Genomic DNA, 23,303 nt, shown 5'->3' on the forward strand with positions numbered 1-23,303 from the left:
TTCACTATAAACCCTCACGAGAGCTCAATCATCCACCCGGGCTACTGGGGGGTTTAAAGGGCTTGTTGCATACGCTAAATGCAACCGTGATTCCTACGAAAGTGAGTTAGGTCTTTTATTATTTTAATTTGTTAACAAAATTTTTTATGAAACTGACTACTTCGGCTCGGTAATGATTTTTATAATAATATTAACTCTCGAAAGACCTAAGTCTTATACTTGTGAGTGGTTGCTTATACATGTCTCGAGATTTGTGCAGATTTGATTAATTAGTATTGGTCGGAGATGGAGACATGTGTCACAAGTGGGTAGAGAGTTGTGGGCCGAGTTTGCATTGCGTTATCATTATTATCAGGTGTTTCGGTTTCATAAACTATTTTGTTATTTGTATGTTAGTTTTTAGAAATGTAATTGTATATTTTGCTTAAGTCATCACATTTGTTCCCTGAGTTTTTAAGTAGTCAAACTGTCAGTTCAAGCCCGTCCCACAAATGATTATTAATTGTTTTATTATTTTAACATTGAGGACAATGTCAACCTCAAATGTGGGGATGGGGGAAAATTGAAATTTTTTAGCGCAATAGTACCTCGAAGAGTATTCAGAAACTTAAGTTGTTAACTGTCACTTATTGCTATTAATGCCAAGTTAGAGGTTTTTGGTCATGGTTGGTTTTTCAGCTTCTCGATAGTTTTCCTGACAAATGTTTTTAAAATGAGAAGGTGAAAATGGAATCGTTTAGGCGGGGATAACGAGTCAAGGGGACGGGTATACATGTTTCATATCGGCAGCCCATATTTCCAGATATATTATGAGATTAGCCCCTATACTTAATACACATATTAATAGATATAAAAACATATCTTGTCATTTATTGAGGGAAACCGGTATGTTTTACAGAATTAGAACTTGCTTGTCACATGCATTTCGAAATCTTAATACCACCAACTGTATGGAGATTAGGACTTTAGAAAACCCGTTCCGTACATGTTTTCCTCACTAAATAAATTCCTTACCCGACATTATCCCCTAGGAGCCCGTTTGGACCATATTCCTTTTTCGTTTGTTAAACTGAACATTACACACCATTTCAGCCTTGGCCTTTATTTTATTTTTACCCGTGTGATGAAATCCAGTTTGTTATCGAGTCATGTATATATCGAGTTGTACTGTTGTAAAGTTGTCAAGTTCTAAGTTATAGTTATCAGTTATGTCAGTTATTATTGATGTCTAAAAAAAATGAAAAATCAGCAAAAAGAAAAAAAAAAGAAGTTATATGTTTAGCAGTTGAGTATGTAAATAGCAGTTGATTGTGTAATCAGTTCGTTTGTATTCGTGAGTCTGTATATTGGTTTGTTTAACTAGGTTTCATTCACCTGAGTCACTAAATAAGCCCAATCCACACCCGAACCTAAGCCTTAGCAAAACCTTAGTCCGAGTCTTTATGCAACCGGTGGTTAATGAGTGGAAATAACCACAAGCGTATTAAGTTGTAACTCATATTAGGTATTTTGAGGGCAGAGACATATACTAGCACATCTTTTGCTAGTCCAGATATTAAACTGAGAGGAGTGTTGATAGTGTGAGGGGTGTGAACATGTATGCCCTAATCGGAAACAAAGTACACTTGTCTGGACGATTCTAGGGTTTTATTGTAGAATTAACTTTATTTGTGGGTTGTCAATCTAGAAAGTGTCAAACTGGGTATGACCTTAAACCTTACTAGTATTAACGGTGATAATTGGTTGACCTATGATGGCGGTTAATGTTTACTTTAGAGTTTTGTTTGAAGGCAAGCAAAATATAAGTGTGGGGATGTGATGTTCGGTTTATTTGTACATATTTTAGTATGTTAACTTAGTTGTTTTACTCGTTTAGTTTAGGAACTTTGGTACTTCATACATGTTTACTATGTTTCAGGTCACAGGTACTTAACGCGCTTAATTTGGACCTGTACGAGCATGGAATTAAGAACCGGGATGTCCAGCACGCGAATCGAGACATTTATATGGACTTGCTGACTGAAGTGACCCATCGCATAGTGTGATGGGTGTGGGAGGCAGGGCATCGCGCTACGCAATGCCCTTTATTTTAGACTGCGTTGACTTTTGGTCCATCGCGTAGCGCGATGTAACAGGGAGGGAGACCATCGCGCTACGCGATGGTCCCCAGAATCGTGAAAGTTAGGGTTTTATTATATCACACATTTGGACGACCCTAGACACCATTATCAAGTTTCCAGAGCATTTTTAAAGGAGAATAGTTGTCCACCATCACTTCCATTCATCTCAAGGCCCCGTACATGATCCTACCCATCATAACCGAAGCCCGAGAGATGCCGAGACGCGGCTAGATCCTTCGAGTCATACCCGGGATGTATAGTTTGTAATATTTCAGTTATTTTCTCATGTACTAGAATGATTGATTGTAATTATCTTGATGTTAATCTATGAGTATTGATGTCTAGTATTATTGTGCACAACTTCAGTTTAGGTTTATTTCGATCGGAACGATTGGTGTGCCAATTGCTATGATAATTGCTTATAGGATTGTTTTGACTTGCTAATTGCGAGAAAGCATACGTTTGCCCTGAGTTGAGTCACACTGGCAAGAACCGTTTGATAACCAGTGCCGTGTGTTAGCGAGCGTGGATGCCTACGGTTTAACCGGTTAGTCAGTTTGTAGTTGACACAAGATAGTTTATCTATTAAGTTGCATGAGATTACTGTTTGATTGCTTACTTGGATTCCTGGTGTGATTTGTCTTTGTTACTTGATTAAATTTTTGATTACTTGTTCAGTTATTATAAAACCAAACTGTTTGCTAGTGTGATTAGCAATTTAATTGAATTACTTCATAATGTTAGGAATCGTTTACACTTTACACTGACCACATACTCCTCGTGGTTTGACACCCTACTTACCCTGACTAGTTTAAGGTGATTAGGACACTGATTTATATTATTTTTTACTAGATAGCGACAGTCTAGCATCAGTCATTATGATAGGTTTCTATTAGGTCATCTACTTTGTGTTTTTGACTATTTTATGATTGATTTCGAATAAGATCATAGGAATAATATTATTTAATTAAATAAACCTAAGTGTGCTGCTAACCTAAATAGTTGTAAGGTGCTAGGTTATTGATAGGTCTTTGTTAATCAGGATTGCTAGATTTAGTTCTTCGTAAGGAGTCCGTCTAGGTTTTGATTAATTAACTTTGTCTATCGAGTCAATTGAATATATTAGACTGCCTTTGATTTTCGCGCTGTAAGGTAGGATTTCGTATAAAGGAACTAGTTTGTAATTAATTAGGTGACCGTAAGGAAACTTGACTTTTAATGCTGGTATGCGTTAAAACTTATTAGAAACCCATAGGTGTCTCTTGAGAAGGGTCAGGGGTCCTGTTCGGGTTTTCTCTTAATCATATATTTTACGATCCCAGTTCCTTAACTAAGTATTCTCCCGAGTTAATTGATAACTGAAACTTAGGGGATTCTAGCCTAGGTGGCTGTTCATCATCATCTGAAGTAAGTTCAAGTTATAAGTTTAGTCGTCTTTAGTTTCCTCAATTGGTTTAAATTAGTTTAAAATTAGTTTATTAGTAAAAACCCCTTAAACAAATAATAAATAAATAGTTGTGTCTGTAGTTGAGTCTAATTTAGCTAGTATACGTAATTAAAAGAGTCTCGTGGGTTCGATATCCGGACTTACTTAGCTGTACTAGAGTCGACCGGTTCACTTGCTGGTTAGTAATTTAGTTAAGTTTAAGAGTCTAGAATTTATTACTTAGTGGCTATATTAACGTAATTTTAGTCAATAATATTAAACTACTTTTAGCACATAAGAAGTTCGTTATGCTGTCTCGATGGATTTTATTTTAAGTTTTATATTAGATAAGTTTATTAGTCATACATGGTTTTGTTGTTAAATGTCACATTTGCTTTAACATGTGTACAGTCTTATACGGCAACAAACTGATATAGTCTGACTAAGAGCACTCTTATCCAACCCTTTATTTTATGTGAGGGGTATTTTTATAATTTAGAGAGTGATTCAGGGAGTTGTGAGTGAAAAGTTTTTATATGTTAGAAAAAGTAGTGATTCTTCTGTATATTTGAAAAACTACTCTTCATCCTCTGTAATTTTTTAATATATTTTGAAAGTGGTTATGAGTGAATGAAAGAGAAAATGTAATGATAAAAGGTATAAATGTCACACCCCGACTAGCACAATGCGGAAGCGTAAAACGGGAATGTAACAGACACCTCTGATATCAACACATTGTTTATAAAGAAACATTACAAACTAATTTACAATATATTACATTTCTTCGTTCTATCATTGTTTTACAGTCTAGGCGATACAAACAAAACTAGTTCTTTAACTAAACGTTCTTACTACTAACACCCTTGCTTCTATTCACATAACATCGACCACACACTTCAGGCAAGTAACAGATCACCAAATTACTCCGATTTAGGTACACCTGAAAAGCAGTTTAAAACGGGTCAACTACTAGAGTTGGTGAGTTTCACGAGTTTCAAGAAATCAGTAATGAGTATTCACAAGTCAACACTTGTAATCATGAAATAAGTATGCATGTATGTAAATGATGTATGTGATGTAATTACGCTAAGCTACAGTGAAGCCTGGACTGTTCGTGCTGCGTGCCTCCATTTCCCACGCTCAATCAACCACTGTGGCCCCTTTCCGCCCACAACATGCCCCTGTAGCTATGTCTAACACTACATAGCCTGTTTGTATAAATATGGTCATGTGCAAACGGCGCTATGTGACACGGCAACCAGGCCGATTCCGTTTGGGTTTGTCAAACTTATCGGGTGTGTTAAACAGCGCGAAAACGAGTGTTTTTCGGCTAGTTTTGTGTAAAATTATAAAAACATACTATACGTTTGTAAAAATCAAAAATATTTTCACGGATCGCTTAAAACATTTCAAATAAGTGTTTGGTAAGTCTTTTTCGGCTTAACGGATGATACAATGCTTGGTTTGTAACTATCTTTCGCGTTTACATCTATAGCGGGTAGTTAAACGAGCATATTTTCGTTTAACTTGTTTGCTATCAAACTAAGACCATATTTCTAATATTTTAGCTTGTATAGATCGTATATCACTTATAAATGGCCCTGGAGATATCTGGGTCATAACCCGACCCGTTCGGTTAATCGTTCGTTTGTTACGCAAAAGGCGTTTATTTGCTTAATCGGTAAATACATACTAAGGTGTACCTTGTTTTGGCTCAAATGTCACAATAAAAAAAGTATTATTTAATTGAAATGGAGAGAGAAAATATAGTGAGTTTTAGTGTAATTTTTGGTTTAGAGGTAGAGGGTGGGATGAGAATGCTCTAAGCTTGTTTTACGGCAGAAGCAGATTTATAGCCTAAGGGTATGTTTGGTTGGAGGTAATGGAATGAAGGGGGAATGGAATGGGAGAAGGAATGAAATGGATCATTACCATTCCTTTGTCTTGTTTGGTTAACCTATAGGAATGAAATGAACTATTACTTTATGTTGTTTGGTATCTAAAAAAATTATAGGAATGAACTAGAAATAATAAAAGCACTCCTATCTTAAAATAATATTTTTTTTTCCAAAATAAATAAAAAAATACAATGGCGACGGTGGTGGCCGTCAGGTGACATGGCAGATGGTTGTGGTGGTGGTGGTGGTGGTGGCGGTGGTCAAGCGATGGTAGCATTAATAGTGATGGCGATAGTAGGATGGCGTCAACATTGGTGGCGATTAAGTGGTGGTGGTCAGGCAACGACTGTGGTGGTGGTGGTTGTAGTGGCGATGATGGCCAGATGGAGACGATGACAATGGTTGTGGTGGTTACAGCAATGATGGTGGCGGTGGCGGTGGTGCTGATGGTAAGTTGGAGGTGGTGGTGGTGGTGGCGGCGGTGTTGGTGGTGGAGATGGTAGTGGTGGTGTTGTTGAGAAAGTAGGGTAAAGGAGGAATAGAATGAAAAAAAAGAAGGGGGTGGGAAGGAATGGTTTTGATGGAATGAGATTCCATGTGTAATGGATGATTACATTTCATTAAGCAGCCAAACACCACTATTTTCATTCCCACGTAATAAACTAATAAATCATTCCATTCCCCTGTCATTACTGCATGCCAAACGCTGCTAAAAGCCTAACGTCTGTTTCAATGCTTTGCCTTAACATGGGAAGAAATATGTCATAGGATGTACCGTTATCATAAGCAACCTTATCTGGTGAGCAGTTTTAAAGAGTTTACTGTTTATGATGTGCAGTATGTGCAGGCCGTCTCCGAGAATATAAAAAAATCTGGGGACCGGGACATGAAAAACAAAAGGCCTTCAAATGCAAAGTCAAAAACTCATATATATTTAAAACAAATGTGATATAATAATAATAATAATAATAATAATAATAATAATAATAATAATAATAATAATAATAATAATAATAATAAGAGTAAACTGCAGTTTTCATCCCTATGGTTTATCTAAATTTGCGGTTTTAGTCCAATAGTTTCAAATTTGCGTTTTTCATCCCCGTGGTTTTATTTCACTTGCAATTAAACCCGATCACACTAACCCCGTTAAGTCTGGCCGTTCACGTGAGGGGCAGTTTTGATCTTTTTCTCCCCAAATAAACCCCAATTCTAATTCGCAAGCCCCCTCACATGAGAGGCTGGGATGTATTTGGGAAAAAAAGGACAAAAATGACCCTCACGTGAGGGGCGCGCAGATGGGTTTAACGGTCATACTTAACAGGGTTAGTGGGATCGGGTTTAATTGCAAGCGATATGAAACCACAGGGACGAAAATCGCAAATTTGAAACTATTAGACTAAAAATGCAGATTTGGACAAACCACAGGGACGAAAACCGCAGTTTACTCTAATAATAATAATAATAAACGAATTTTTTTTAACAAAATGATCTAACTAAAATACTTAAACGCATCGAATGCTCCTCAAGCATTTTTTAAATGATCCATGATCTCCAAAACATCGTTCTAAATAGTAATAATCGTCAATCCTTTAAGTTTTTCTTAGATCATTGTTGATCGTCCGTTACCCTAAAAGCATATGTATCTTCACATTTTTCTCTATTTGTGCTTACTTAAATCTTCTATTTTTCTATTTCTACATTTTTTACTAACGGATAAATGCTTAGCTTTAACCTTCGGCAGGGATAATATCCTAAATAAAAAAATTTAACATAAAAAGTCTAATGAATTGACCGATGTTATACTAATTAATAGAATTAATTAATCATATGAAACACATATACCTAAAAACTCTAAATTATTACAATAAAAACACATGGCTCTTATGGGGGAGCGACGTTTGATTGAATTAGACGGTTATTATTATTATTATTATTATTATTATTATTTATAATTGTAAAATAATGAAAGTGATAGGTCTGGTCCAAAACACACATATATATATATATATATATATATATATATATAAAAAAGCCTTTTAAAAACCTATGAGCCCTTAGCCATCCCCTTGGGCCGGGCATGAGTATGCATAGGACGTGCTGATATTTAGTAATAAAGTATGATCAAAATAAAAGTTATTTTACAAAAAACCATTATCATTTGAATTTAAACTTTATATTAACTTTGGTGTCATGACGAAAGTTTATACACTATTGGATTAAGCAACAGTTTTAGTTAATATATATGTGTGATCAGAGGCGGATTCAGAAATTTCTGTTACGGAAGGCACAAAATCGATCATAAAAATGGGACAGGTTAAAGACAACATGGCCGACCAACTAATATAGAAGCCCAGAACGAAATAAACTTTCGAGACACATGAAAGGATAAATTGGTATTTTTACACATCACCTTTTTAAAAATCTGAGGAAAAAAAAAGAATATTTTGAACCCAATTTACTATGTATTAAAGTGACATGCTAGTCTTTTAACTTGTTTTATTTAAATATTCTTAAAAATAACAAAAGAAATCGACTAATTAATAAGAAACATATAAGCAATGTTTTTAAAACCGGACCGGTTTGGCCGGTCCGACTGGGATTCGATCACCCGACCGTTCCGGTTCGATATAGTTCACCCGCTTCTTAAAAAACTGGCAGGTCCGACCGCAAAACCGGACCGGTTCAACCGATCGGACCGATGAACTGGACCGGTTCGGTCGGTTTATTATGGAATTTTTATATATTTTTTCATTTAACATTTTTTTCATAATTTTTGAGTTCGGCCGGTCCGATCAGTTTGACCGGTGAAACGGTTGAACCAGTAACCCGACCGGTTCAGTGTCCATTGCATATAAGTCTAGTTAATATTGGACTTCGAGTATTATGCAAGACATATTTAATTCAAACAAAGTCATATTTATCTTCTACCTCCATCTTCTCTTCAATGTCAAAGGCACCTCACCGGCTCATCGACCAAGAAAAAGTGTTAGCAACTACCATTTTATCTTCTGTGGCAAAACCAAGATTTTATAATTATGGGGTCAATGTGCAAGCACGAGTTAGATCGTACAACACTTATTTTTTTCAATTTCTAAAAAAATGCATGATTAAACACTAAACAAAATAAGCTAATATGAAATAAAATTAACAAAATCTTACATGTTTTTACCATATATAAAAAAAAATACACTATATAAAAGAAAAACGAATTAAATATTAGTCTCCAATTACTTCACTGCGCACGGATAAGAGTTGTAGTAAAACACATTATAAAGCTTCAAATAAACAATGAAGATTGCATCTTACAAACCACTCCTTATTTTGTTCCATATCTAATGTGGGACAAGGTTTTACAACTTCAAGTTTTGAGACATTCATTCAAACACACTTTGCTTAATCTTCTTTACATCGCTTGACAATGGTTTTGCTTACTAATGTTTGAATTTAATTTTTGAGACAAACGGGCTGAAAACAAGAGTCGACTTTGCATTTTGCAGTTCCATTTTTACATTGTTACTTGAAGTGTAGAATGGAATACGGTGAAAGGCTTTGTACATATACGATGTTACCTATCAATTATCATTAGCTACACACGCAAAGTGCAGCAAACGCTTTAGACATTTCATCAATCATCAGAAGCCGTTCTTATAAAAACAAAATTGGTCTCCTTTTATTTTTATTTTTTTGGGTAGGTTATGTTGTAGAATGGACTCTCATAAGTAGAGTGTTGGCTGCGATCCGAGATTACTCGGACTAGCCAAAGCCAGAGCGTCATTTCCAATTGCAATGCAAGTTTGAAGCCTAAGATGGATCTAATACTGGCTTATGTTCAGGTAAGGGCACATCAAGCCACTGACTACCAAATCATTGTTTTTTATTTAGTTTATGCTTAGTAAAATAACAATTCTAAATCTAAAGCCCAGCCGCAAAGCTTCTCCGTGAAGAAATAGAAAGGGAGCTTTCCTCTTTTCTTTCTTCCTTTGGAAATAGGGGAGTGACCTCAAGTGTACTCCAAAATACTAAGATTAAGCTATAATTGGACGTCCCGTCCCCCTTTGAAGATCCGGGAACTTATGCGGGATCTCCAAAGCAGACCAGTTCCTGCTTTCCAAGCGAGAGATGCTTTATTGAAAGCTCTCGCCCAATGGGAGAGGGACCAGACGCGTGATCCATGAGGTTGGCCGCCCAGCGTCGGCTCTACGAACTAACAAGGGGTCGGTCACGAGAGATAGAAGGGGTGGTTCGGCGGGTAGGCTGGAAGGGGCTCGTCAGGGGGAGCAAATCGAGAAGTCCTTCAAAAGATAGGGCTTCCCAGAGAATTTGGTGTCTTTCTATTTGGAAACAAAGGATCATAAGTATAATTAGACACTTCGTCTTTATTGTTCCACTAGCTAGGCTAAAATGATCAGATGTCCCTTTCATTATTACAACCTTCTTTTTTGATGTCAAAGACCAGAAGTTACGCGAAAATTTTCATTGGATCTCGGTTGTTCTTAACAGCGATGGCTATTCATTTAAGTCTTCGGGTAGAACCACTAGACCTTCACCCCCTTCCTCGGGATTCTTTCTTTGATGATATGCCCTAAGCCCCTTTCAGAAGACCGAAGTCATTGGTGCTTTGCATAAGGGGTAAGCGCGCCATAAAGACTATTGGTACCTATCATAGACTTGACTCATTTTAAGGGCTTGAATTCCTTTCTCCGAGTTAGAGGGGTTTTCTGAAGGTCTTCCTCAAGGGCCACTTGGTTCTCAAAAAGACTGTTACCCCTTGCCAGAGTAGAAGTAGGCAAACGGATGTTTCTGGGGGGAACTACAGGAGACGGAGACAGGTGGTTTGGCGATATTCTAACTTCTGGCTCATCGCAATTCCATTTCTTAAAGTGCAAGTCCAGTAAAAATCCAATAATAAACATTTTTATTTTTATTGTTTAAAATGACAACAAGTTAAAATTTAAATTTAAAAAATGCAACAATTTATTAATAAATAAATAAACATTTAAAAAATAATAAAACTTTATTTACAATGAAGCAACTTTTTCGTCAAATGTGAAAGCGGATACGCTAGTCAAATTTTCAAAGTTACGCCTACTTGTTTCAATATTTTCTTTTTCGGAATTTGACGAATCACACACAACCGACAAAGGTTGAACGGATCCATTGTGTGAATATATATTTTATTGTGAAAAAAATTTAAAATTTGAAGTATAGAGAGTTAAGAGAGTAGAAATATGTGAAAATGTAGTGTGATCTGAGTGATATGTATTATTATTATTATTACTTTAAGTTGAAAGTGGTCCACTCTCACTCAAAATCAAAACGGGATAAATCTTGGAGTAATCCCCGACATTTAGGAAAATATATCTTGGATAAACTGGGGAGACGGTCTTCCCATTCTGTCCCTTCACTTCTGGCTCCATCCCGGTAGTTTCACGCCTCTATTCTGTGCGTGTCCACTTATCTCTTATAATGTAAAACAAATATTAACCATTAAAAATATAGGATTCACAATTTCACACTAACCATCATATCTATTTTTGATAGATTGTAATTTGTAAATCAGAAACGTATTATTCTTCAGCCATCAATTATTAACTAACATACTTCTAAACAACAAATCATCATGCTACAATAATACAACTTTAAATGTATACAGACGTTACTCTATAATATATGGAAATTTACGTAGAAAGCGACTTCGGTTTCGTGGTGTAGTTGGTTATCACGTTAGTCTAACACACTGAAGGTCTCCGGTTCGAACCCAGGTGAAGCCATTTATTTTAAGTTTAAACTTTTAAACTAATTATTATATTATATATATATTTTTTGCAATCTAATTTTTTTTTTTTACAAGTAAATGATCTATGATATAAGTTGTTTATTGGATTACATCAAAACAGAAGGCAAGCGGGTAACAAGCTGCGCCGCTACCCCTTTTTGAATCGCAAAACCCAATCTTTTAAAAACTATATTTGCTGATCTTGGAGTCATAACATTACTACTATGCATGACCCGCTGAACACGGGTAAGTAGCTCCACAGCTTCAGGCGCGAGGAAACCAAAAGTGTCAAAAGCAAAAGGAATAAATACATGTTGGTTGTCAAGACACGCCTTTTCATGTTTTGCCACCTTACCTGAAGCAGCTTTTAATGCGGCTTGACCGACCGCGAAACCACTACTCCCTAAGCCCACCAAAGGAGAAACCCCTATTAAATCCACACACACATGTTTCCCTCCTATCCATCCAAACACCAAAATGTCAGCCGGTCGAAAAGATGATCTTCCCTCCGACGGGTCAGTCAGGAAATTCACAGATGCTTCTTTCTTAACAGAAATTCCAGCTCGCCTGAATATATCAAAGAGCACATCCCTAACCAGATCGTGTCGGTACTTGAACCCCGGGAGCTCTTTACAGTGTACCGCGTGCTCCCCATATAAGTCTAAACACGCTTTACGACAAACAGGACATATCTCATCAACCAGAAATAGAGGAATCATAAGGCGATACTTAAGGATACTACGATACTCCACTGGAGACATATGCTGGCCTAACCCATCTATAGGGATAGCAAGAAGAAAATCTTGAGCATGTGGTGCTTGTAGACACTCAAAAATGGCTTTTTGTCTGCTTGTCATGTTAAAGTGTGACTCCAGGTCGTGAACATTTTATATTATACTATACTTATAAAAGCTGACGTGCCAAAACTCAAAAGTGAGAACTGGTCCAAATCATTGACATGTTTTGTCGTATATTTTGGCTGCTTGATGGCAAAGCAGCCAGCCAAAGGGACCCACCATAAGCTTTCAAACGACAATACTAACATACCCCTTGAAGCATGCCTATCAAATTCCTTCTCTTTGACTTATCTGTTCTTTCTTTTTTCTCCACCCAAATTATTATTATTATTATTATTATTATTATTATTATTATTGTTACTTTTGTTATAACTAAATAATTCACATCACTAGTGGGATTCCTAAACAAAAACCACACTTTACATCCATTACTTCTTCACTACTCTCTTTATTGTTTTTGAAGAACTGTTTTTATAAGGTAATCAAGATTATTTTTGTTAATGAAATATTTATCTTTTTTGTAAATTGTTCATGGGTTTTGGAAATCTTGCTGAAATATGAGGTGGGTATGCTTAAATTTTGATTGTTGATGATTCAAGTTACTTATGCTTGATTTGGGACATCAAGTTGTAGATTTTGTTGTGATGTGTTCTTGAATTTGAAACTTTTTCTAGAGTTTCACTTTTATCAAGATCTTTATTGACCTAGCCATTTTTAAAATATGATTATTTTTTTGGAAGACTCTCATGTTTGTGTGCCTGGATGTTTGATCCAATTTCGAATAGTATGTATGTGTACTAAATTATGTTTTTTCAGTAACATTTGTGTGCCCTTAGGTTTATGATTTTGCTGTGAAAATCTTTCTTGGCTTGAAGATTTATTTTATTTGTTGCTTTGAATGCTTGGTTTTCTGAATATATTGGTCTTTAATTAATCATTTGTGTGCGTGTGCGTGCTTGTGTGCTCTGATTTATCTGAAGAATGAAATTGGCTCTGATTTCTTTGGGTGTATTTAAACTTTTAATGATGATTATGTTCTCGCATATTTGATTCTTGGAAAAAGAATTCTTTTTAGGATAAATTTTCTGTGTTTATAATTTTCTCTCTTTGTTTTGTGATGAAGTACAAATGTACAATGATTTAACCCTTTTTTTAACTTTTCAATGTCTTCTGATATATGATAGTGAGTTCTTTCTTGTATGCTCTACTTATCTTAATATCTTAGGTCCAGTTTTCTCCGGTTATGCCATGATTTTATTTTCTAGTCCGGCATGATCAACATATTTGCATTTCATTAAATTAGTTACGTGTTCATAATATCTGTTTCATCATTGGGCATTGTAGGACCCTTAAATTGGCTCATGCTGAATAGCAGCATTTAAGGTTCTACAAAACTATAAAGTATAAACGAAAATATAACCGATAATGGGAGGTTGCTGCTCTTCATCTCAAAAATTTCAGCTCCATGGAACTCCGGTGTATAATTATGTGAGTGTTTTCTTCTTGTGACACTACTAATTACAGATAACCATTCTTTTAAACAAGGTGGATGTTGTTTGACTTTTTGAGGTCAAACTGACTGGTTTCCAACATGTTTTATATGAATTTGGTAATTGCTCAAGAAACATTGTTGCCATAATTTTTAACTATCAAAATGCTGGTGTTGAGTTTTCTGTGCATAAGAATGTTTTTTCTCTTAACAATTTTTAATTCAGAAGGTTAACCTCAAAAGTAACAACATTAAGCATTATTTCACTGAATTCTATCTATGAGTCTAGGACTAGTTTGATAGGTTGTGAAACGGGTCAAAACAAGTTCGGTTGACCCACGAAGACTTCTGCGCTGAGTTCACACGTAAGTCTGTGAACTTACTTTTGAATGATTTTGTCCTTTAACTTATAAAATTTGACAAAGGTTTGTTTTATAAACTTTAGATAAGAGACCTAATCATGCAAAAAAAAAAAAGTATTCGTTGAATAATTATAAGCGTTAATGAGACATAATGCAAACGATGAACTATTTGCTGTAAACTAAACTAGTTAAGGGTTTTTATCATGCAACACAAACTTATTTTTGAACTCAACGAAAGTTCTAAACTTTAAAATGTTGTATAACTCAAACTGACCCGTTAGCAAGAAAACATAACTCAAATTACCGTTTTCAGTAAATCTGCCCCGCTAACTAAATTTTTATAAACTTCATATGCAGTGTCCACCAGCTTTGGAGGAACAGGAATCGACGACACCTCGTGAGAGTTCATTTTCCACAAGATTACTAATTGATGTAAATCTTGACACGTCAACACCCGACACCTATAGATCTCCTCCAACTCCTATTCCATTTGATGTGGTTTTAGGAATTCCACAATCAACAAACACGGGCTCTGATGATCAAGCTTATCAAAAACTGACTCTTGTCAAAGTCAAGATATTTGACCATGCAGCCGAGAGCAACACTCCTATTGTCGAGTCCCCTAAAAAGGTTACATCAAAAAGTCTTGATTGTTCTACAACGGAGGAAGAGGATATTTGTCCCACTTGTTTTGAAGGTAATTTGACTTTTTAGTCAAACTTGTACTTGCATTTGACTCTTGAAAGTCAAACTTTATGTTTATTAATCGATTTGAGCACAAACATTGATCACTTGCAGAGTATGATTCTGAGAATCCGAAAATTGTAACGAAATGTAACCATGAATTTCACCTTTCATGCATTCTCGAGTGGATGGAGCGAAGTCAAACTTGCCCAATCTGTAATAAGGTATTTCTATATACCTTTTTTTTTTGTAGTTGTATTTAGTATAACTATTAAAAAAATGTTAACATCTAACAGGAAATGCACTTTGAAGTTCTGTGATTCACTTTTTCCAAAAGCGCGTTGAAGTTTGGTGGCATGGACCATTTAGATCTGCCTTAGAAGACTCGCGTTTGTTTATACCATTTGGTAGAGATCAAAGGGGTGTATGGCATTGCTTCTTAAAACGGTTTATTGCGATTTGATACACATGCAAGCTGTTGTCAAATGTTTGAGATTGCTCATCTCACTTTCATATATCGATTTCTAATTGTCAAATATCACCACTTTACCACCATCGACGACAGCCGACGACCAGTCCCACGCGCATAGTTGCGAATCTTAAAACTGATTTAAACTTACAATTTTTTTGCTAAAATGATTTAGCTGTAATATTAATGGTCTTTAATTATCATTAAAACCAACTATTTATGCTAGAAAAGAATTTTCAGAATATATTGATGTTGATGTATCAGCTTTCTGCAAACACATTCAGTAAATGTTTCACATACAAATTTCATTTACTATCAAAAACTCACTTTCAGTGAATAATGTCCATCAAAACTCAACATGTATTCTTCAAAATTAAAATGCTTTTTCTTGGAACAACGAATTTCTATCATCTGATAGACTTAAATCCTAAACCTCCCAATCCTTTGGTGTTTTAAGAAATGGTAGAATAAAAATACACGACATGACTTTTAAAGTAATTAAAAATGACTAACGCTCGTTCAATCGTATCTCATGTATTTGCATTTTGGGGTTTCTTTATAGACCTAGGTAACATGAATTAATATTTTAAGTTTTTAACTAACCAAGTTTTAGACCCAACCCGATTAACCCGAATGCATTTCCTTTAGACTACTCTCATTCACAACCAAACCCAAACCCAAACCCAAACTCAAACCCAAACCCAAACCCAATCCAACCAACTTTTCATTAAAAAACCAAGAGTAAAATTGAAGTGTGCATTCCAGAGGTTTAGGGGCGGGAGCACCTTGCACCCCTGTGGTTTTCGGGCGGGATCTCTAGGGCCCCTTCGTATATTTTCCATTCAAATATCTTTTGAAAAAACATTTATGCCCTTTTATGACGTTCTAATTGTGTTCCATGCATGCAGTTTGTGTCCCTCCGTCTATTTCCCTCCAAATTTGAAAAAATTACCAAATTCCAATAACTATTTACGGTTTAACCATCCATAGTCATCCTTAAAACCACCATAACATTACCAAACTAAGTTATATTACAAAAATCCATAATCATCCAAAAACTACCATAACATCAACTTATATTACAAAAAAAAAAAACATAATCATTACATAACATTACCAAGTTATATTAAAGACATATACAAGCCGAACGAAAACAGTGAAATTGATCTTAAAAAACAATGATCAAGGAAAAACCTTAATCAACAAAAACTTTCTTAGCAAAAAACCTTGATCAATTCCACTATTAAACATAATTAGGCATCAATATTGTACATGGATCGCCACCACCTACTCGATCCTATCTTTCCCGTGTCCTCTTTTGAAAGTTTAAAACATGTCTCCATGTGATCATCACACAGCATAATCAGCAAATTCTGATCCAACTCCACACACTTCAGACGAAACTTTCCTTCGGGATACCTAATGTAACAACGCCTCGCTCCATTTTTTCAAACAAAATGGATTTTAGATTAAGGATTTGCATGTATAATATAATATAATTCTTATATTTAAGTTCACTCTATATATTATTATACAGTACTGGTAAGCTGCCGGTGTAGCCTTGTAGGTAGAGGTGTTCAAAAAAACCGGTTACGGAACCGGTTTGGGCGGTTAACCGGAAAACCGGTTTTTTAAAAACCGGTTTTTTTAAAAACCGGTTTGACCGGTTTACGTAACCGGTTTACGTATCGGTTATACTTTTTGGAGCCAAAACCGGTTTTATAACCGGTTATAAAAAAAACCGGTTTTTTTTAATAACCGGTTATTAAAAAACCGGTTAACCGGTTTTTAAAATAACCGGTTTATAGCCGTTATAAAAAAACCGGTTAACCGGTTTTTTAATAACCGGTTAACCGGTTAAACCGGTTTTCGAACGTTACCAAACGGCTTTATAGCCGTTTTTTTTTTTTTGCCCGTTTTTTTAGCCGTTTTTTTGGTTTTTTTACCCCCACAAACATCTATATATAGTTTAGGTTGGGTATTGGTTAGATCACACTTGATTATACAACTCCAAAAGCTCTAAACGTTTATTTCATACGCGATTATAACTCCAAACGCTCTTCTTTCGTAGTCGTTTATTTCATACTCGAGTATACCACTCTTAATTCGTAGTCGATTATCATGGCCTCCCAAAGTGCTGCTTCATCGGTCAACATGGGTGCCTCGAACACGGGAGAAACCGTCGTTCGGGTCATCCCCACGAAACGAAACCAAGATATTTGGCAACATTTCGACCTATGCGAAATGTCTAACGGAACCCAAAAAGCTAGATGCAAACATTGTTTGAAGTTTTATAACAAAGAAGCAAACTCCAGTTTAAGAGCTCATGTAGAAAGGCCCTCTTGCAAGGTCTTGAAGGACGAATCCGGAAGTAGTTCGCAGCCGGAGATGACGAATCAAGGAACGGTGTTTACGTACGACCTTGAAGCGGTACGTCAACAGTTTGGCAACTTTGTGATTCAACAATCACTTCCTTTCAACCACTTCGACAACCCTCAATTCACGGAGATGATGCAAAAGTATGTTCAACCACGCTACCAACACGTAAGTCGTTCGACCCTTAGAAGAGATATGCTTAAAGCATGGAAAAACGCTAAATCCGAACTAATTTCATACTTTTCAAACTTACAAACTGGTGTGAACTTAACAACGGATGTGTGGTCGGTACCTAATGGTTCGCCCGACTCATACATTTGTGTGACGGCTCATTGGGTTGACCCCCGGTCGTGGCAAATGATGAAACGAACCGTTGCGTTTCAATTGTTTGATTACCCGCACACGGGTAGAAATATTTTTAAACTCTTGGATAAAGTCATTCGACAATACAAGATTGAAGATAAAATCTTTTCAATATCGTTTGATAACGCGTCCAACAATACGGCCGCGGTTGGCCATTTAAAATTAAAGTATAAACCTATTTGTGATGGAGCGTTTTTTCATAGCCGATGCATTGCACATATTATCAACTTGGCCGTGCAAGATGGGTTAAACGTGATCGAAACGCAAAGAAACAATTTTAAAAGAATGTTACGAGATGTTTTTAGCAACAATAAAACATTTTCAAGATACAAAAAATTTTGTGATGAAGCTAATTGTCAATGGTTGGGGCCCAATTGGGATTGTCCAACAAGATGGAACTCGACTTGTGATATGTTTGAGAAAGCCATCCAACAAAAAGAATCACTAGTTGCGTTTCATCAAATAATGTCAAGTAGGGGTAAATGTGCACCGTACGATCCTAGAAACTGGTTATTGATTGAGATCGTTACGGAGGTTCTTCAAATTTTTAAATCTTGCACAACTAGTTTATCCGGGGTTTACTATCCAACAAGCCCCATTGCTTTACCAAAAATTGCTGTCATGTGCACAAAGTTGACTGAAATTCATTGTAGGGGTGCACCTTATTTTGATATGGGTGCAAAAATGAAAGAAAAATTTATAAAATATTTTCAACAACTACCCGCTGTTTTGACCTGTGCGGCTGCGTTAAACCCTTGCATCAATGTTGGTGGTGTTGAAGCTTTAATAGAAAAAATTTGTGATGAGCTAGGGTTAAACGACGATCAAAACCCCTATTATAGCCAAACTTTAAAGAATGATTTCAACACCACATTGGCAAACATGTATGATGTTTACCTTACAAAACACGGGTCGTCTTCCCAAATTCATGACTCGTTAAGAGCTGTTGCCCAATCCCAATCCCAAACCGACCTTGAAATGGGGATGTACTACATGATTTGGGAAGACGCCGGTAAACGTCAAAGGGTAAACACCCCAAGCAGTGAACTTGGAAGGTATGGTGGTACCAACTTTGTGAAACACATGACTCCGGATGAATTTAGAAGTCTTGATTTGCTGGCTTGGTGGAGAGGTAAGGAGGATGAGTTTCCGATCCTCGCCGCCATGGCCAAAGATTTACTAACGGTCCAAGCTTCCACGGTAGCTTCGGAGTCTGCTTTTTCTGTTTCTGGCAGGGTTATATCGATTAGGAGGACTCGACTCACTCCAGCAGCTGTAGAGATGTCGATTTGCTACAAGGATTACTTGGACTCTTTAGACAGGGCACAACATCAACGCTCACTCGAGGGGGAAATGGACTATGAGGCGGCCTTGTATGAAGACGAGGTCAATCAAGGACACATTCAACCAATGACCGATGAAGAAGCCGCGTACGACGATTACCTAAGGAATAGCTCGGGATCGGGTAGCGAAGAAAATGAGTAACAAACATCAACTTGTTAATGTAATCGTGTCTAAGCATTCTTTAATGTTTGTATTTTTGAGTTACGAATATGCGATAACGATTTAATGTTTGTATTTTTAATGTAAAAGCTATAAATGAAAGTTATGTGTTTTTAATCTTCCAAGCAAAGAATGCTAACAACGAAACCCTAAACCCTAAACCCTAAAGAAAAAAAAAAAAAAAAAAAAAAAAAAAAAAAAAAAAAAAAAAAAAAAACCGGTTAACCGGTTAGACCGGTTATTAAAAACCGGTTATAAAAAACCGGTTTAATAACCGGTTCTAACCGGTTTTTAAACCGGTCCAAACCGGTTTGGCCGGTTTGAGTTTTCAGCAATAAAAACCGGTTAATAACCGGTCCGGTTATTAACCGAACCGGTTTTTTTCTGGATAAAAAAAACCGGTCCGGTTAATAACCGAACCGGTTTTTTCAAAAAAACCGATTTGTGCACCTCTACTTGTAGGGGTGCAAACGAGCTCGACTAGGCTCAATCTCGGCTCGTTTAACTTACACAGAGATCGAGCTTGGCTTGTTTCTATATCTATTTTTAAAGCTCGAGCTTGGCTTGTGAGTAGTTTTCCAAGCTCAAGCTCGGCTCAGCTTGTTGCCTGTTTGCATTCCGTTTCGATGGAATCACTATTTTTCAGTTTTATGTATATTTCTTTCAATTATAATTTTATATAACATGATATATATATTATTTAGTTATTTTCTATAACATCATTTGTATTAACTAAATAAAGAAATATTGGATTTTAATAATCTAAACTATAAGGTATTGGCCAATAACAATCCCTACTAATAATGTGACTAGTGGCAATCTCAACTATCAATTTTGTTACCAACGGCAATCCAAGACTAACCGATAGTTAACTCAGTTAATTTATGATGACGTGGCGTGTGATATGGTATTTACGTGGTGGTGACTTGGATTTTATTTTATTTGACATAATTTTTAAAGCAAAATACAAAAACGGTCCCTCTAATATGTTTATATTTCATTTTTATCTATAACTTATATTGATTGTTTTTGAATATGAAATATATTTATTGTTTATTGGTTTTTCTAGTATGTCCCGAACTTATTAACGTTAATAAGTTAATATCATAATGATTGTTCTTAAATAAATTATAGGTTTGCGAGGCAGCTCGAGCTTTGATGAGTTGTCGTGGGCTAATAAAAAACATGTATTTTAAAATCTTAAATACATATAACTAGTATGGGTAAGTAAAGTTGTCTGCTCAGGGAATCAAATAAAAGTACAAGTAAAACTCATGACATTAATTATTATATTAAGCGGACAAGCGATGCCAAGTAGTTTAGAAAGATGTATTCAAAACACACGATTGCTTTTAAAGTCTGTAAACAATTATGAGAAACAAGTGATTCACTTTAGGTTCAGGTAATGCCATAATAGACTAATCACGAATTCAATTAAGTCGATTGCGTAGTATTTACTAGACCTAGTGGTTTGGTTGTGATGACAAACGGAACCCTATCCGAATTGTTAACACAACTGAACTCGATCTACCTAATTACCAGTTTAAATTATGAAAACCAATTGATATGTAATGACTAACGGTTTTGGATCAATGACATAAGAACCTAGTCCTAAATGTTGATGAACATAACCGGGTAGTTGATGCACGATTTGATAACTTAAAACATAAACTGTTTAAACAATCAATTGATAAGGTAAACAAGATCAAATAACAAACTCAATCAAGTTCTTAATCATTAAAACACAACAAATCCAATCATGGTTAGTTTACATAAAACCCTAGCCTAAAGTGAACACAATGCGGCATCATGAAGAATTCGCTTATCTGATGAAAGGATGGAAGCATGTAATGATTAGACGAACCGAGGGCTTCATGATGATGCAAAATCATCCTAGGGTTCTTCTCTGGCTGCTTCACGTAGCATGAAGAGTGAGGTTGCGCGCTTGAAGAGTGAGCTGGCGGCCGCGCAGGCCGATAAAGATGAAGCCCTGGCGACGGCAGCGTCTAGCCAGGAAGCACTTGATGCTGCGCGGGCGGAAAAAGAAGAAATCTTGGCGGCGGCAGCGTCCGACAAAGAGGAGCTGAAAAAGACTAAGGAAACTGTTGAGTTATTAAACTCTCAGGTTCCTGCCCTCGAGACGTCTGTTGCTGGCCTCGCGCAGGATCGCCACTGGCTCATCTCACAGGGCATGACTCGTTGCGCTTTCGCGATGAAATACTCAGACGAGTTTCAGGCCCTTGTGATGGACTGCAACGCTGCTGCACGCTTGGTGGGGCGAGCTGAAGGGTTTACGGATGGCTATGAATATGGCATGCTGAAGAAGAACCCATCCGAGTACCCTTATCAGAGCTCCGCTGCCTGCGCGGAGATGGCCGCGATGGGGAGAAGTATATGAATACTCCCATTCCCATCATTGCGCAGGTATTTTAACCTTAATGAGATTACCTTGACTTATTTTCTAAGCCTTTTTGTACTCATATTTTTGCTTATGATTTGCAGATATCCGCGCTTGCTGACCAGCCCGATCTCGTCGCGCTAAAGAAATTACTTGACGAGTGCGAGGGGGCTAGCGGCGGCGATGATGGCGCGGCGAATGCTGGCGTTGCTAGCGGCTCTGGCGTGGCCAAAGGATCCGCTCCTGACACTGTCGTGATAGAAGACTCCATTCAAGACGAAGAACTTGACTATGGTCAGTTTGGAGATGACGAGGAGCAGGCTGCGCCAGATGCCGAGGGCGATGATGAGGATGATGAAGAGGCTGATGTCAACGTGGAGACTTGAGAAGCCCTTCATGTTTTTTATTTTTATTTGTAGTTTGTATCTCATCTTATAAACTTGTAAATTTCAATGCTTTTGAATGAAATTCTGTTTTTCCCTTTTTCGCATCTTGCGCATTCCTATTCATCTCTTTATATCGCATGTTTGCTTGTTGAATATAAGATATGCTTGCACGTTGGAATAAGAGCAAGGTTGTAAGGAATTTATTATACTTAACCCTTGCCATATTGTAAGTGATTTTGCCATATCTTGATTATGTTGACATGTGTCTTGGCGCTTTCATTATTCCTCTTTTGCGCGACGTTATCGCGCGTTTATGGAATTATGAGATTTTTAGCCTTTACGCGTCAACGGGTTACTCAGATATCCACTACAATTTCATGCGCGACCCCAACCTGAGACCTTAACAACTATGTTTTGGCATTTTGGTTTGCCTTAGTTGTGTTTAGGTGTTTTATGGTCAGGCTGCGCAGCATGTAAGATGGATGTTGTGAGTGATTTGAGCTAAGGCTCACATTATTGGGCTAAGGCCCTGGCGTTTTAGAGTTAAGACTCATTAACGCGTTTGAGCTTGAAGCTCGCGCATGTATGTTTTACTTCGTTTTATTTCGTTTTGATGTCAATACCATGTTGTCATATTGCTCAAAATTAATAAAGAGAAGTGTGAAACATGTATGCAAAAGGTAATAGAATTGGGCTAAGGCCCTGACGTTTTAGAGTTAAGACTCGTTAACGCGTTTGAGCTTTCAGCTCGCGCATGTATGTTTTACTTCGTTTTTATTTCGTTTTGATGTCAATACAATGTTGTCATATTGCTCAAAACTAACAAAGGGAAGTGTGAAACATGTATGCAAAAGGTAATAGAATCCACATTAAGAGAAGATAGCGCGTATCATTATTCATAATGGCTTATCAAGCCTTGATTACAAACTTGACAATTTTTACATGAAACATTTTCTAAGCTGTGCCGCGTTCCATGCGCGCGGGAAACGTGGATCGACTCACTGGTAGACGATCTACTTTCCTCGGGTGTGATTATGCTTCTTCACCGATGGTTTCTTGGATCTGTGTTCTTCCACCTACAAAATGAACAGCACCGTCAACTTACCCCTCAGAAAGGGACAGAGGGGTCCTCTTTGGGGTAACCCTCTGGTGTGAGAATAAGTATTCGTAGGAGAAGATAGTGTTATGAGAGTAAGGAAATCTGGAGAGTATTGCTTAATAGCTGAATACTCTGTGATTTGCTGTGATTGTGT

General features: G+C 36.7%; 1 protein-coding gene and 1 non-coding gene across 2 annotated transcripts; both read left to right on the forward strand.

Annotated features, from left to right (window-relative positions):
• Positions 1-11,144: 11,144 nt before the first annotated feature.
• TRNAV-AAC (transfer RNA valine (anticodon AAC)) lies at positions 11,145-11,218 on the forward strand. Its single transcript has one exon. It is a non-coding gene; the product is annotated as a tRNA-Val (tRNA).
• A 2,027-nt stretch (positions 11,219-13,245) lies between these two features.
• Positions 13,246-14,921, forward strand: LOC143631673 (putative E3 ubiquitin-protein ligase RHB1A). The gene is made up of 4 exons (XM_077100359.1): positions 13,246-13,508; positions 14,229-14,568; positions 14,670-14,779; positions 14,852-14,921. Exons 1-4 carry the CDS (start codon positions 13,446-13,448, stop codon positions 14,873-14,875), a joined length of 537 nt encoding a protein of 178 aa, XP_076956474.1. The 5' UTR covers positions 13,246-13,445; the 3' UTR covers positions 14,876-14,921.
• Positions 14,922-23,303: the final 8,382 nt, after the last annotated feature.

The sequence above is a fragment of the Bidens hawaiensis genome, unplaced genomic scaffold (genome assembly GCF_021521415.1).
Source record: "Bidens hawaiensis isolate Kalapana, Puna unplaced genomic scaffold, B.hawaiensis_p1.1 tig00006190_1, whole genome shotgun sequence".
In the NCBI taxonomy this organism is placed as follows: domain Eukaryota; kingdom Viridiplantae; phylum Streptophyta; class Magnoliopsida; order Asterales; family Asteraceae; genus Bidens; species Bidens hawaiensis.

Excerpts from the sequence above, each read along its gene's own strand:
- LOC143631673 (XM_077100359.1), top strand. The coding sequence starts at position 13,446 with ATGGGAGGTTGCTGCTCTTCATCTCAAAAATTTCAGCTCCATGGAACT. Across the intron at positions 13,509-14,228 it reads GAACTCCGGTGTATAATTAT|TGTCCACCAGCTTTGGAGGA; the intron begins GTGAGTGTTTTC and ends CTTCATATGCAG. Across the intron at positions 14,569-14,669 it reads TTGTCCCACTTGTTTTGAAG|AGTATGATTCTGAGAATCCG; the intron begins GTAATTTGACTT and ends GATCACTTGCAG.